The 14,332-nt window shown below is 39.0% G+C and overlaps 1 protein-coding gene across 1 annotated transcript; it reads left to right on the top strand.

Annotated features, from left to right (window-relative positions):
• Nucleotides 1–6,498: 6,498 nt before the first annotated feature.
• LOC131227155 (E3 ubiquitin-protein ligase RSL1-like) lies at nucleotides 6,499–8,011 on the top strand. Its single transcript, XM_058222879.1, has 2 exons — nucleotides 6,499–7,333; nucleotides 7,643–8,011. The coding sequence occupies exons 1-2, from the start codon at nucleotides 6,522–6,524 to the stop codon at nucleotides 7,701–7,703; spliced, it is 873 nt and encodes a 290-aa protein (XP_058078862.1). The 5' UTR covers nucleotides 6,499–6,521; the 3' UTR covers nucleotides 7,704–8,011.
• The last annotated feature ends 6,321 nt before the right edge of the window (nucleotides 8,012–14,332 follow it).

Raw genomic sequence — 14,332 nt, 5'->3', positions numbered from 1 at the left:
AAAACTCACCTTCCAAAAGCTGTTAATCAGACGCATATGCTGGGATCTTCAACCTGAGAGCAAGTATTTCATCATCGGGTTTTTCTGCAAGAGGTTTTGCTGATCCAGACCATTGAATCCGTTGGACACGTATGTTCATCAACTAGTCTAAACGATTGTACAACCAGTCCAATATTGATATATGTCCATATATGGTCGGACCCACAACTTGAACAGTTTCGATTAATTAAAATGTGCACTACTTATGTATTGAGTGTTCATACTCAACAAAAATGGAATGTATCATTTCTTAAAATAAAAGGGGTATCCAAATAAAATGGAATGTATAATGGGCAATCAAATAAAATGGAATGTATAATGGGCAATCGGTCCATGACCTCATATATAGAGGAACGCTCAGCTACGCACCAATTCGCATGTCATTAAGTGCGGACCTTCTTATCAACCATCAGATAAGGCAGACGGTCTAGATGAAGGTGCTCTTAGCGCGAGCTTGAAAAAGCGAGTTTCTTTCTCTTGCACGCCTCTTCACCTTATTCTCGAACTCTCCGACATATGCGGCGGAAGCCTTTTTCACATGGAATTCTTCCACTAGAATGCTAGGTAGGTCTCACCAAGATGTTACTGATAAATCCACGCCGTCCATACATTTTAAAAAATAATTTTATGGTGTAAACCCAAAAATGAGGTAGATCAAAATCTCAAGTGGGCCACACAATGTTGATAAAACTCTCACCATTAAAAACTTGTTGGGGCTTCCAAATTTTTAGATCAAGCTGATATTTGTTTTTTTCCATCATCCAGGTCTGTATGACCTAATCTACACATTAGATGTCTAATAAATATCATGGTGGGCCCTGAAAAATATTTAACGATAAGAATCATTATCAGTGCTGCTTCCTATATCGTGGTCCACTTGAGATTTGGATCTACCTCAATTTTGGAATAATGCCCTAAATTGATAAGAAAAAATGGATGGATGGGATAGATTTCTCAAAAACATTATAGTGGCCCCCACCTAGGTTTTCAATGCGCCAAAGGCTTTTGCAGGAAATCCGTCGCATGCGTTTCGCATAAAATTCCTAGAAACCTAAGTGGGACCTACCGTGATGTTTTTAAGAAATCCAATCTGTTCATCCATTTTATGAGATCATTTCAGGACAAGTGTATAAAAATAAACCAAATCCAATACTCAAGTGAACCATATCCAACTCTCAGGTGTGCCGTACCATGGGAAACAGTGGTCATTAAAATGCCACCATTAAAAACTTCCTATGCCTCACCATAATGTTTATTTACCATCCAACCCATTGAAAATGTCACACATACAAGAATAAAGAGAAAAGAAAAATACTAGCTTGTTCCAAAACCTTTATGGCTCACACGAAGTTTTTAGAGGTCAATCACCACTCATTCCTATGGTGTGGTCCACTTTATATTTGGACCTGCTTTACTTTCATTATTATGACCCTAATATGAGCATGAAAAACTGATGGACGACATGGATACACACGCATACATCAAGGTGTGCCCCACGGTTAGGGAAACACCCGCTATCCTGTTACCATGGTAACACCTGATCCGCTCCCATGGGAAGCAGATTGCGTACTGAGTAACTCAGTACGGTAAGCGTACTGAGTAAACTCTGTGGAGTCCACCTTGACTTATGTATTTTATCCACTTCGTCCATCCATTTTACCTGATAAATTTAGGGCTTGCACCTAAAAATGAAATATATTCAAACCTCAATTGAGCCACACCACAGGAAACAGTGTGAATTAAACATTTACCATTGAAAATTTCTTGAGAGCCATGGAAGTTTTGGATCAAGCTTGTATTTGTGTTTTACCTTCATCCATGTTTGTGTGATCTTATGAACAGGTTGGATGAGAAATAAAAATCACTGTGGGCCCTATAAAGGTTTCTACAGTGGAATCATTATTCAAACTATTTCATGTGGTATGGTCCACTTGATATTTGGGTATGCTTAAATTTTGGTCTCAACCCATAAAATAAGATGGAAAAATGGATGGACGGTGTGGATAGACCATATACATGTGGTATGTGGACCACTCAAAGCTTCCGCCCGTTCCCACAGACGGGCAGAGGTAGGACGCAATTAGATATTCTCTAATTGACAAGTTGTGTACTCAGGTGCAAGTCCCTACCGAAGTGACGTCACCAAGCTCTGTGGGCCCCACTATGATGTATGTGCTGTATCCACGTCGTCCATCCATTTTGAAATATTATTTTAGTGCATGAGCCAAAGAATGACGCAAATAAAAATCTGTACTGGACCCATCACAGAAAACAGTGGGGAGAGTGATTCCCACGGCTGAAACTATCCTAAGGCTCACCATAATGTTTATTTGAAATCCAACCTGTTCAAAAGTTAAAAGATTAATGACATAAGGTAAAACACAAATATCATCTTGATCTAAAACTTTTGTAACCTTTAGAAGTTTTTAATGGTGGACATCAGTCTCCACTGTTTTTGTGCTGGGGTCCATTGGAGCCTTGGATTTAACTCATTCTTTGAATACTGCCTTAAAATGATATCTCCCAATGGATGTAAGGCATAGATACTGAACATATATCATGGTGGGACCCATGAAATTTGGTGACGTCACTTCAGCAGCCAGTCTGGCTACTCAACCTGTCAATAGCTAATCCACGCTCCTCGTGACTACTGGAGGTGAATTTCTGTGCTGGGAACCAGGTGGGGCCCACCGTGATGTTTATATGGAATCCACCCCGTCCATCGGTTTTGCGAGCTCATTTTAGGCTATGAGGCTAAAATTGAGGAGGATCCACGACTCAAGTGGTCCCTACTAAAGGAAAAGGTGATTAGGGAAATTCATACTGTTGAAACCTCCATGGTTCTACCTCCATAATGAGGTACGCAATCCGCTCCAAGAGTCCAGGTCCTTCGGGATCTTGCTAAGTTGGCTGGAGATCTAATTTAGGTAGGGCCCACCATGATGTTTTTGCAAAATCTATCCCAATCATCCATTTTTTGAGCTCATTTTAGGACTAAAGACCAAAAGCAAGCAGTATACATACTTAATTGAGCCTTAGTGAAGGAAAAGGGGGCAGGCAAATTCCTACCATTGAAACCTCTTTGGGGTTGACAATGATGTTTACATGTCATCTATACCATTCATAACATCATTCCTACCAGGATTATCTGAGAACACAAATATTATCCTAATTCAAAACTTTTGTAACCTTCAAATATTTCAATAGTGTAAGTTTAATCTTTACGTTTTTGGCCCACTTGAATATTGGATTCGGCTCATTTTTATATGCATGTCCTAAAATGATCTCATAAAATGGATGGACGGATTGGATTTCTCAAAAACATTACGGTGGGTCCCACCTAGGTTTCCAGCGCGAATGGCTTTCGCAGCGCGAAGCGGAAGCCTTTCGCGCATTTGAAACCTAGGTGGGGCCCACCATAATATTTTTGATAAATCTACCCCATCCATCCATTTTTTTCTTATCATTTTAGGGCATTATCCCAAAATTGAGGTAGATCCACATCTCAAGTGGACCATGATATAGGAAGCAGCGGTGATAATGATTCTCACCGTTAAATATTTTTCAGGGCCTATTGTGATATTTATTTGACATCTAACCTGTAGATTAGGTCATACAGACCTGGATGATGGAAAAAAACAAATATCAACTTGATCCAAAAATTTGGAAGCCCCGGTAAGTTTTTAATGGTGAGAGTTCAATCAACCTTGTGTGGCCCACTTGAGATTTTGATTTACCTTATATTCGGGTTTATACTATAAAATTATTTTTAAAAATGTATGGACAGTATGGATTTATCAGTAACATCTTGGTGAGATCTACCTAGCATCCCAGCGGAAGAATTTCATGTAAAAAAGGCTTCCGAGAGTTTGAGAATAAGATAAAGAGGCATGAAAGAGAAGGAAACTCACTCTTTCAAGCTCGTGCTAAGAGCGCCTTCATCTAGAATGTCTGCCTTATTTGACGGTTGATAAGAAGGTTCTCACTTAATGACATGCGAACGTGCGTAGGTAAGCGTTCCCTCCTCATATATATATATATGGGAAAAGGTATTATGCGCTCCAGTTGATGGGAACGTCCCATGAGGTTCAGCTGTGTGGGCCTCACCGTGATGCGTTTCGAACATCTACCCCATCAGTTAGATGCACCATTCCATCGTGGGCCTAGGTCTCAAAAATCAAGTCAATCCGTGACTTGTGTAGGCCACACCACATACAGAAGCGGAGAGGGGCCGTGCACCATTAAAACATTCATAATCATTTTTTGGGCCCACTGAGATGTTGTTTGCAAATCCAGCCCATCCATTATGTGTGTCCCACTTGGATGAGGGTTCAAACCAAGTTTCAGCAGCATTCAAAACTCAAGTGGGCCCCACAAAGTGCTTTTATATGTTTTTGGCATGTCTTCACATGATTTTAGATGGTATGGCCCACCTAAGTTCCGTATACGGTTGATTTTTGGAATATCTCATAATTTAGAGGGGACCCATCAAATTCACGATGTTAATGGTCGACACGCATCACGGTGGGGCCCACACAGCTCGACCTCACAAGAGCTTACCGTGAGGTCGAGCGCATAGTACCTTTACCATATATATATATATATATATATATATAATAGAATTCCACTACACATGGGTCACTCAACCAATCAAAATAAAAGGCACTTGCATCGGAACCACTTTCTACGGAAAGCATATAAATCCATCGCAAAGCCACACTAACAAAAAATAAATAAATAAAAATCAACCGTTGAAATCCCATCTTCAAAATCTATTTTTTTTAAAAAATTAGGCACTCTCAAGTCGAACGGGTTAGACTATACCTCAAGAAGCGGATTGTGACCTGCCCCCACCCGGGCGTTAATCAGTCGACGAAAGGGATCTGTGGGGCCCACCGTAATGTCTTGGGTTTCGTGGGGAGTGGCGACGTGCAACAACAATGGACGTCGTTAGATTTTTCTTTTTCTAAATATGGTACTTGACGATGGACGGTTTGGATGAGGGGCGGTTGCAAAATCCACGACCGCAGAAGGAGGGATGTGGGAGAGGGAGTCTTAACTTCCAATGTGCGTTAACAGCACGCATGCACGCACGTTGTGTTTTTTTAAAAAACAAAAAATTATAGGGTGGATCAGATTGGCGGGACCCACCGAATGAACGGTTTGGATCAGAGTGGGTTTGAGGACAGCGACGGGTCCAGACCCAGGACGTAGCTAGAGAGGGAGGATCTGTGGGGGCCACCGTGATGTATTTGTTATATCTAAGCCGTTCATTCATTTTGAAAGATCATTTTATCGGATGAACCCAAAAATGAGTCATGTTTAAAGCTTAAATGGACCACACCACATGAAACAGTGGAGATTAAGTAACTACCGTTGAAAATTTCTTTGAGGTCGGAGAAGTTTTGGATGAAGCATATTTATGTTGTCCATTCATCCGGGTTTATGTGAGTATATGAACAGGTTGGATGGAAAATAAACATCACTGTGAGCCGTAGGAATGTTTCAACGGTGGGCATTATTGTCTCCGGTGCTTTCTGTGGTGTGTTCTACTTGGGCTTCAATCTGCCTATTTTTGGATCATGATCTAAAATTAGCTGTGAAAATGAATGAACGGCGTGGATAAAACACATACATCATGGCGGCCCAACACAGTCCCTGACAGGACCGTCCGATTCTGGCTACGTCACCGAATCCGGGCCCTAGAAAATAGGAAGGAGTGTAGCTATTGCGCTGACGCACGTCACTGTATATATTCTTTTTGAAACGCGGCGGACCCACTATGATGACGGGAGAGATGCAATCCGTTCATTAGCTTTAGGGAAGATGCAAAACAGAGAGACTACCGACCCTTGGCCCATCCTTATGTTAATGTGAGATCCACTCCGACCATTAGATGTGTAATTCCACTTTATACCCATGAAAAAAAAAATTTAAAAAGTTTTATAATCTCTGATTCAAATGGGCTACAAAATAGAAAACAGTTGGGATAAAGATATCTGCCCTTGATTTATACAGGGCCCACCATGCCGATTATATTCAATCCACTCCAACCATTAGATAACATATTAAAACTTAGTACCGGTCTTAAAAATGTGACTCATTTGTGATTCAAGTGGGCTATACTTGAAGTAAATAGATTGGAGGGTGAGCATTGACCTATATATTGTTTCTAATAGTGTGGTCCACCAATATCATGGATGTGGGGCTGAGTTTTTTTTCCCTGGCTCAAACATGGATCACTCACCCGATGGTTTGATGGTTGGGATGGATTTCACATGGTTACAATGGTGTGGCCCACCCATTGGGCAACCCCCTTTCCCCCTCTCTCTCTCACACATTTATTAACATAAATTAATCATTTAATTAATTTTCATTTCCAAAACGTTGAATCGGTGGGACTTGATAGTGACTCGTAAAAATCACTTATAAATAACACTAGAACACACTTACAAGCTCTCTTAAGATAGAAACAGTGAGAAATGGAAGAATCATCAAATTCAAATACCTTATTAGAAGTGGTAGATGATTTCTATATAGTTCTTCTAAATGGAGAAGAGCTCATACCAATCGCAGATGAGAAGTTTGCAGTAGAATTACAGCTCCAGGAAGCTATTTTTTCATCAATTCTCTCTTATCTTCCCCGCCCATCTCGCGAAATTAAGATCGAACCATCTTCAAAGAAGAACAAGACGACTCCGACGAAATCCAACACGTTGGTTATTACCGAAACCGGCGAATCTTCGGGAAGCTTCTGTGACATATGCGCAGAAGCGAAACCGCTGCATGAAATGTTCGTGAACAAGAACTGTTCTCATGTGTTTTGCAACGATTGCATAAGTAAGCACATTGCGGTGAAGATCCAAGAAAACATAGCAATGGTTATATGCCCTGGTTTGGAATGTAAAGGGGTTTTAGAACCCAATCTCTGCCGTCCAATCATCCCTGCTCAAGTGTTTGATAGGTGGGAAGCAGCTCTTTCTGAGTCGATGGTTCTTGGGTCGCAGAAATTTTACTGCCCTTTTAAGGACTGCTCGGTGCTTCTGATCGACGATGGAGATGATGTCGTGACACAATCGGAGTGCCCGAATTGCAGGAGATTGTTCTGTGCACAGTGCAAGGTGGTATGGCACTCGGGCGTTGGGTGCGAAGAGTATAAGAGATTGAATGAAGATGAGAAAGGGAGAGATGATCTGATGGTGATGGAGCTTGCTAAGTCAAAGGAGTGGAAGAGATGTTCCCGCTGCAAGTTCTATGTGGAGAAGACAGATGGTTGTATGCATATGACTTGCAGGTCAGTTTCTTACTTTGTATCTATCTATTTATCTTGATCTTGGCCGTCTATCAAGTGGGTCACACCATGCACTTGTCCTAGCTCAAAAATCAGCCTGTTCTGATTGTCAGGGCTACTTGCATACAACAAGAATCAATATCTAAAATAAATATTGCAAGTTGCATATGTGATCCACCTCATGATCTTTATGATCAAGCCACATGAATGTAATACAATTCCGACCCATTTGTTAGCTCTTGTCCTAGAGGATTTTGTCCTCAACTCCAACTACAGATACTTCAATGGTTGTTTTGGGTGTCTGGTTTTCAGGTGTGGGTTTCAGTTTTGCTACCGATGCGGATTGACGTGGTTGTCGACCCATTCATGCTAGCTGGAACATGATAGGGAGAATGAAGAAGGTGGTGGATGATGATGATCCCTTCACTAATCAAGACTTTCGTGACATGTTGATTGTGATCTCATCTTAGATAAAGTAAAGCTGAGGTTTTTAATGATTGTTACTGAAATAGGCCATTTGAGGATAGTAATGGATGGCCATCCTCACAATTCAATAAAAAACAATACATTCAGTTTTTTGCCATAAAGAGACTATATATAGGTGGAGATAGTTTTTGTAAGTATATATTTTGATGTTTTATGGTTATTTGAGGATCAAAAGAAACTGTTTTTCCTGTCTAACCTTATCTGATCCAGTATGAATTTTTAGTCCCTTATTGGGGTATGAATTTACATGCATATCATCGCAGTGGTGGGTCTGAAGTAGATCACATTGCCCTAGGGGTCTTGATGGGCCACTTATACTAAGGCCATTTTGCCCAAAAAAAATTGATTATTCTTCTCTAATTTTATTCTCTTTTGGGGCAAAATGAAGGTGGGTGGAATCCAATGCATGCCAAGCTTATAGATAAGGGAGGAAATTAACAAACAGAATGTGAGGATACTTCAGCAGTATTTTTAATTCAATCCCATCTAATACCACCTGATACACTGAACCAAACAGACCCATAATGTTAGGATAGGGGATAGCACGTCAAGAGCATTCTATACCGGTTCTTCACTGGTAGAGGTGTGAACTATCTCAAAGATATTGACATGGTGGTACATGACTCGACCAAATAGTAATTCTGAGACATTGACCATATCGCTTCTTAAATCCCCAATTTGCATCGCAAGTGTGAAGTTACTTTTCCGTACAGATTTATTTATTTTCATTAGTATTTTTTTTTCATAGTAGTTGAAGATTTAACAAAACCTTTGATTGATTCCTTCAATACAATGATTTTTTACTACCATAGGTGGGCCCAATTGGGACCCACCTGTAAATTAGGCACTGGACTGCTCATAATTCATCTTCCTATCTGTGTTCTCTCAGATTGGTGGGATTGGGACTTACATCTGGAGTATGTGGTACTGTAACTAGGATCACACAAGTCTGAAATAATGCAGTGGCAGGCAGCAGATCCAAACCATCCATCTAATGGTTCCATCAGTGAATGAACCATAGATAATTAATTAGACTAACCATCCTAGCCATGAGAACAGTGGCCTTCAAATGGACAGTAAAATTGGAATCAGTGAAAGTTGAAATTCAACAAGAAAAATGAAGGGCTACAACGATCCATTCAGTGTGAATTTTATGGGCCATCTACTAGACCACTGGATTGAAACACTGGATCAACAACCACACCAGTCGTGCGTAAGTTACTGAACATCGAATGCCCCCTTCCGAAGGAATGTAGTCAATTAAAAACCTGAAAGTGGACCATATCATAGAGGACATACCAGAGAGAGAGAGACCAGCCATGCAACAGTTACTGAACATTGAACGTCCCCTTCCTAAGGAATGTAGTGAATTTAAAACCTCAAAGTGAATTTAACTGTTGGAAAAGCTTATTTGGACCACATTTATGCAAATGGAACACTAACTTTGGTTAGTAGGTAATCTCTAATGTTATCAATAGAATTATATAGGAGTGTTTTTAAGAAAAGAAAAGAAGGCCCAAACAATGCATTTCTTGCAACCGCAAAAAGAAATAGAAAAAGAAGATGGTGATGAAAGAAAGAAAGAGTTTCTCAAGAATATCATTCAACAATAATTAGAAAACTAAGTCATGTGTATTTAGAGTCACTTTAATCTTTAAAAAACAAGGTTTTTCCCTATAATTGATCTCTTAAGCATTGTTCAAAACCCCAATTAACAGACTGTGAAAACCCAAGATTCGCAGTTTGGCTGGGATTTGCTTATCTTCTTCAAGATTGGAGAGTTTTTGACCCAGAGTCTAATTCGAAAACTGAAAAGAACCATTAATGAGCCAAAATATGAGTAATCTCATTTAAATTAACAGTAATTATGTATTAGAGATCTAGATCTCTAATAATAATTGCTGTTTGCTAAAATGAGATCTTAGTCTCATTTTTAGGAATCTACCAAACAGGGTCTAAGATTTCTATCATTCCTTGAAATGAGGTGGGTACTACTAAAATCCTCATGCTAGAGTGAAAACAACCATCCCATGCATATTCAAAATTCTAATAGATTTTATGGAAAAGAAAGTAGAATATAACACCTCAGATTAAACGTCTGTGATCAATGAACAACTTCCCCCACAACATCCAGCCTCCTTATGCTTAGAACCTACATTTTCAGACGTCCAAGATCAGGTCACCTAGGCAAGAGATGAAAGAGTTTTCTTCTTGACGGATTCAAACTAGATTCCTATCATCCTGACCTTGACTTGCAGCTGAAGGAATTTGACATAGTCAATGATATATCATCAAGCATCAACGCCTTGTACGTCTGCACAAAGAAAAGGTGGAAGATTTAGCATCTCTCCAGTTCCAGTGATGGCAGCACAGAGGCCATTCTAAATTCTACCTTCCCACACACACAGATGCCAGTGGAATGCACAAAATCAAGGCTATACTTGCAGTACTCATATATAGGAGGGATTATTTCCATATACATAAGGATGTAAATCACCCAAGATTCAGTGATTCAAGTTAATGATTTGATAGCGAAAGGGAAAATCCACCAAAAAAAAATTTGCCCTGACTGGGTAATTCTAACCTTTCAATTACTCACCTACATAGATAGAAGAAAAAAGAAATAGAAGAATGGTCCAGGAAAATGGACAAAGATTGGGTGGTGAGGATCCTTCAATCATGAAATCTTTTGGGGTATCCACAACCCATTGTGGGGATTCTGAGCCACCGAACCATGGGCCCCACTTGTACGAAATTGGCACATAAGGAAACCACATGTTCTGTTGCATTAGGGCCTACCCTGCAGTCCCTCGCGCCTGAAAGGCTCAATCTCAATTCTCAGACTTTCTTGAGAAATACCAAAATCTCTTAAAGATAATGTTTTCCAACTAAGAATTTGTTTGTTCTACAAATAAGCTATGGATCACTACAGATTTTACAACAATGAAAGCCATTTTTTCTCCTCCAGTGAAGGTAATTCAGTTTTCTTTCCAAATTTACCTCGAAGGTTAGAGGATTTACTGATGAGAGTGAAGGATTCTAGGCTACCGGTAAGAAGATCTTCGGCTATCGTTTGAGGATAGGGATTCCTTGGAATATGTTTGGATGCTTGATGGAATTACAATAATTTAAGATCTAACATGAAAAACACGGAACTGAAAATAGGGTTTGGTCGCCATTATGATTTCAAATTGAGAAACCCCAACTTTGTTCATCTACCTTACCCTATTTAGAATTGGATTATCACAATTCAGTTCAATTGAGCACCTAAACACATCCTTTCTCATGTCTGGGAAAGGGTCGAAGTCACACAGAAACTAAGAACTGAACCCATGATGAGAATTAAAAAGCACCCTTTGTGAATTTCATGAAAAGATTCACGTTGAAAATGGTATGCATTAGAACTAAGGTCAAAGTGAGACGATACCTTATTAGAATTTGGGACAAGTTCTTGCGAGTTCTTCTTCCTTTCATCAATTCTCTCTCGGAAGCCGCATTTGTTCATTAGATTAAAGCAACCAACTTCCCAATTTTGAAAAGTCAGAAACTAGACCAAATTCCAGAACACAAATGACAGGTTGCGGACACTTTCATGGCAAAGATGGACCAGAGAAGGCCCAATTAAAGTTCGAAATGATCTAGACTGTCGGAACCTTAAAACAGTCATATTTCGAAAACCAGAATAAGTTTTTCAACGTATCTTTTTTTGGTAGGAGAAGCTACTTTAGCCAACCAACCCGCTAGGTTTCCAACCCCGGATTTTTGAGATTCCATCAGATCGATGGTCAAAAGTCCATTTTATTTTTGTTTTACTATAAATAGTAAGTTTTAGTTCTATTATAGCTTTTGATCCTTTAAGTTTTAGGGCCAAGGAAATTTAGGAGAACAGCGTGGTTAGTCCAAATTGGACACTATTTTTGGCCGAAAACCATGAAATTTAGTAGGGGAATGATGACCATCTATAAATTAAGTTTACTATTTATAGTAGGTCACCTTTTTAGGGAGAGTCTAAAACTCCATCCAAGGTTTGAGGTCATTATTTAAAGGATTATAATTTCTTTCTTTTTTTTTTCTTTTTTTTTTTATCATCTATCAATTTATTTTCGAATTTATTAGAAATTATTTCTATTTTATCCCTCATGGATTCAAGGAAACTCTGTGAGGAATTCAGAGAGCTCCGTGGATTTGGAGTAGTTATCCCTAAGGAACACGACAATCAAACTCATCACATCTTTTCCTATGTCAACAAACCACCAAGAACATTTACAAGTGGGCTACAATGTAAAAAATTAAAAATTAAAAAATGCAGAGAATATGATCACTCTCTATCTATCCATCCATCAATCTCAATTTATCTATCAATGTATCTATCTCATATGATGATAATATCATATACTAACCAATCCAGCATTATTGTGTGGATATGTGGCCTGACCATTGCATGCTCTCACCGTGGTTTTACTGCTCGATTGCAACTAGCAACATCGGCAGAGATTGTAATTGAGAAACAGAAGATTGGTACATTATATAATGCTCTCACTGTGGACTTGCTTGCATTCAGCCCCCATTTCTCCCTTCTGAGATATAAGCTGCCTTGATTATGAAGAAGCTCTGTCATCATGACATACTCAATAATCTCCTCATCTAGAAGATGCCTTCATAGCATGTCATCTAATGGTTGGAGCAGATTTTATATAAGCATCATGGTGGACCATGCATGTAAAAATCAAGGGTGAACATCTCCCTCTCAATTTTTTTTCTTTTTGTGGCCCACCTAAATCACGGGTCTGCCTATGTTTTTGTACATAGGCTTAATGTAGGATTACACATCTAATAGTCAGAGTAGATCAAGCAAAAATACCACAGTGGGCCCGTAAAAAATCAAAGGGCGGCATGTATAAATTTGCTCCAAGGTGTTGAACTATAGGTTAAGGTCCAACCAACATATAACTTTTGATCTTTTTTGTTCATACAAAATCCACGTCTGATAGATTTTACTAATTATTGGAATCACCTCTTTGAAAAATTAGCAACATCCACCCATTGGGTGGACCATACTTATGTTTCACTATTTACCAATGAATCCAGATCCTCTGCTTACCATGAGTAGGAAAATCCTGCTTTCCTGGATTGTGATTGGTCCACATCATCACTGATGCTACAAAGCACTGCTTCATTAAATGCAATGTATGATGATGTGGTCCAATTAGATTGCAACAAGCAGAATTTTCTTGCTTGTGACTAGCAGAAGATCTGGATTCATTTACCAATATCTATAAGATGTTTTATATGGTGTGACCTAGTTAATTAGTAGGTAGGACTGGCCACTGTGGTAGGAGAATTGTACACATGCCTGAAAGAGAACCAAATTGTATGACGATTGACATGTGGCCATGATTAAAGTGGCATTTGAATAAGGTGGCATACCCAACATGTCAATGAAAGACCTACCGAGGCAAGAATCCAATTACGGATTTGGACATGATACACTTAGATCATCTTTCACAATTCTTCTTAAGTGGGAGATCTTTTGGAGAAATTTGAAGGTCTTGCCATGATCACGAAGATTCTGTATATAAATCTGAAGACCAGACCAATATCCAAGTAGATTGGCCAAATCAGGAGAGAATTGACACCAGTAGATTGGTCCTATATTCAGGCATTAATCAGAATTAAGAGAATTAGAGATTAGAATCTATTGTATCTGGTCCCACAACCAAAAGGGAGTGAGATTGAGGAAATGTAGAAATAACACCACAAAAATCTCTCTTAGGATTTAGGAACGGTTTTAAACCGTGGTTCAAGAAGGGCGTCGCAAAAATTAGGAACGGTTCCCAACCGTTTCTGAAATAGGGCGTCGCAAAAAATTAGGGACGTTTGAAAACCGTCGCAAATTTTCAATCTCCAACCCCCTTCCCAAATCGTTCTTAATTTTTGGGGAAGGTATTTTTTCTTATTTAAAAATAGTTTTAATCCAAAAAAAAAAAAAACCATGTTCTTACGAGTAAAATCCAATAAAATTGTAGCAGCACTACAATTTTAAGCACATGAGAAAAGCCTACATCAATAGTAAAGATTCTCCAAAATGCAAAAAAAAAAAAAAAAAAAAAAAAACAACGTCCAAGTTGATATACCCTCTTCTCCAAAACAAGCATGTATTTGAAGTCAATTTTTAATTTAGGTTAAACCCTTCTTAATTTTAGGAACAATATTTTTCCTTAGGAAGGATTTTGAACCCTTCTTATTTAGGAAGGGTCGATAAAAGCCATACAACTATTGAGAAAGGCAATAATTTTTTTATTATTGGCACCTGTATTTTTTTTAATATTTGAAATCCAAATAATATTGCAGTACAATTAAACAAGGTGCAATGTATACGGACCTTGACAAGATACATAACCATCACCATGATACTGAACACCATCCACTATAGGGCATTGACATAATCTACCCCTGAAAGTGTCCTAAACAAACAGACAATCCAAAGATCAGTGAGAAGTGAGAAATAAGACATCA

Source organism: Magnolia sinica, chromosome 15, assembly GCF_029962835.1.
Source record: "Magnolia sinica isolate HGM2019 chromosome 15, MsV1, whole genome shotgun sequence".
NCBI classification, from domain to species: domain Eukaryota; kingdom Viridiplantae; phylum Streptophyta; class Magnoliopsida; order Magnoliales; family Magnoliaceae; genus Magnolia; species Magnolia sinica.
This window is presented reverse-complemented; position numbering and strand designations above follow the sequence as displayed.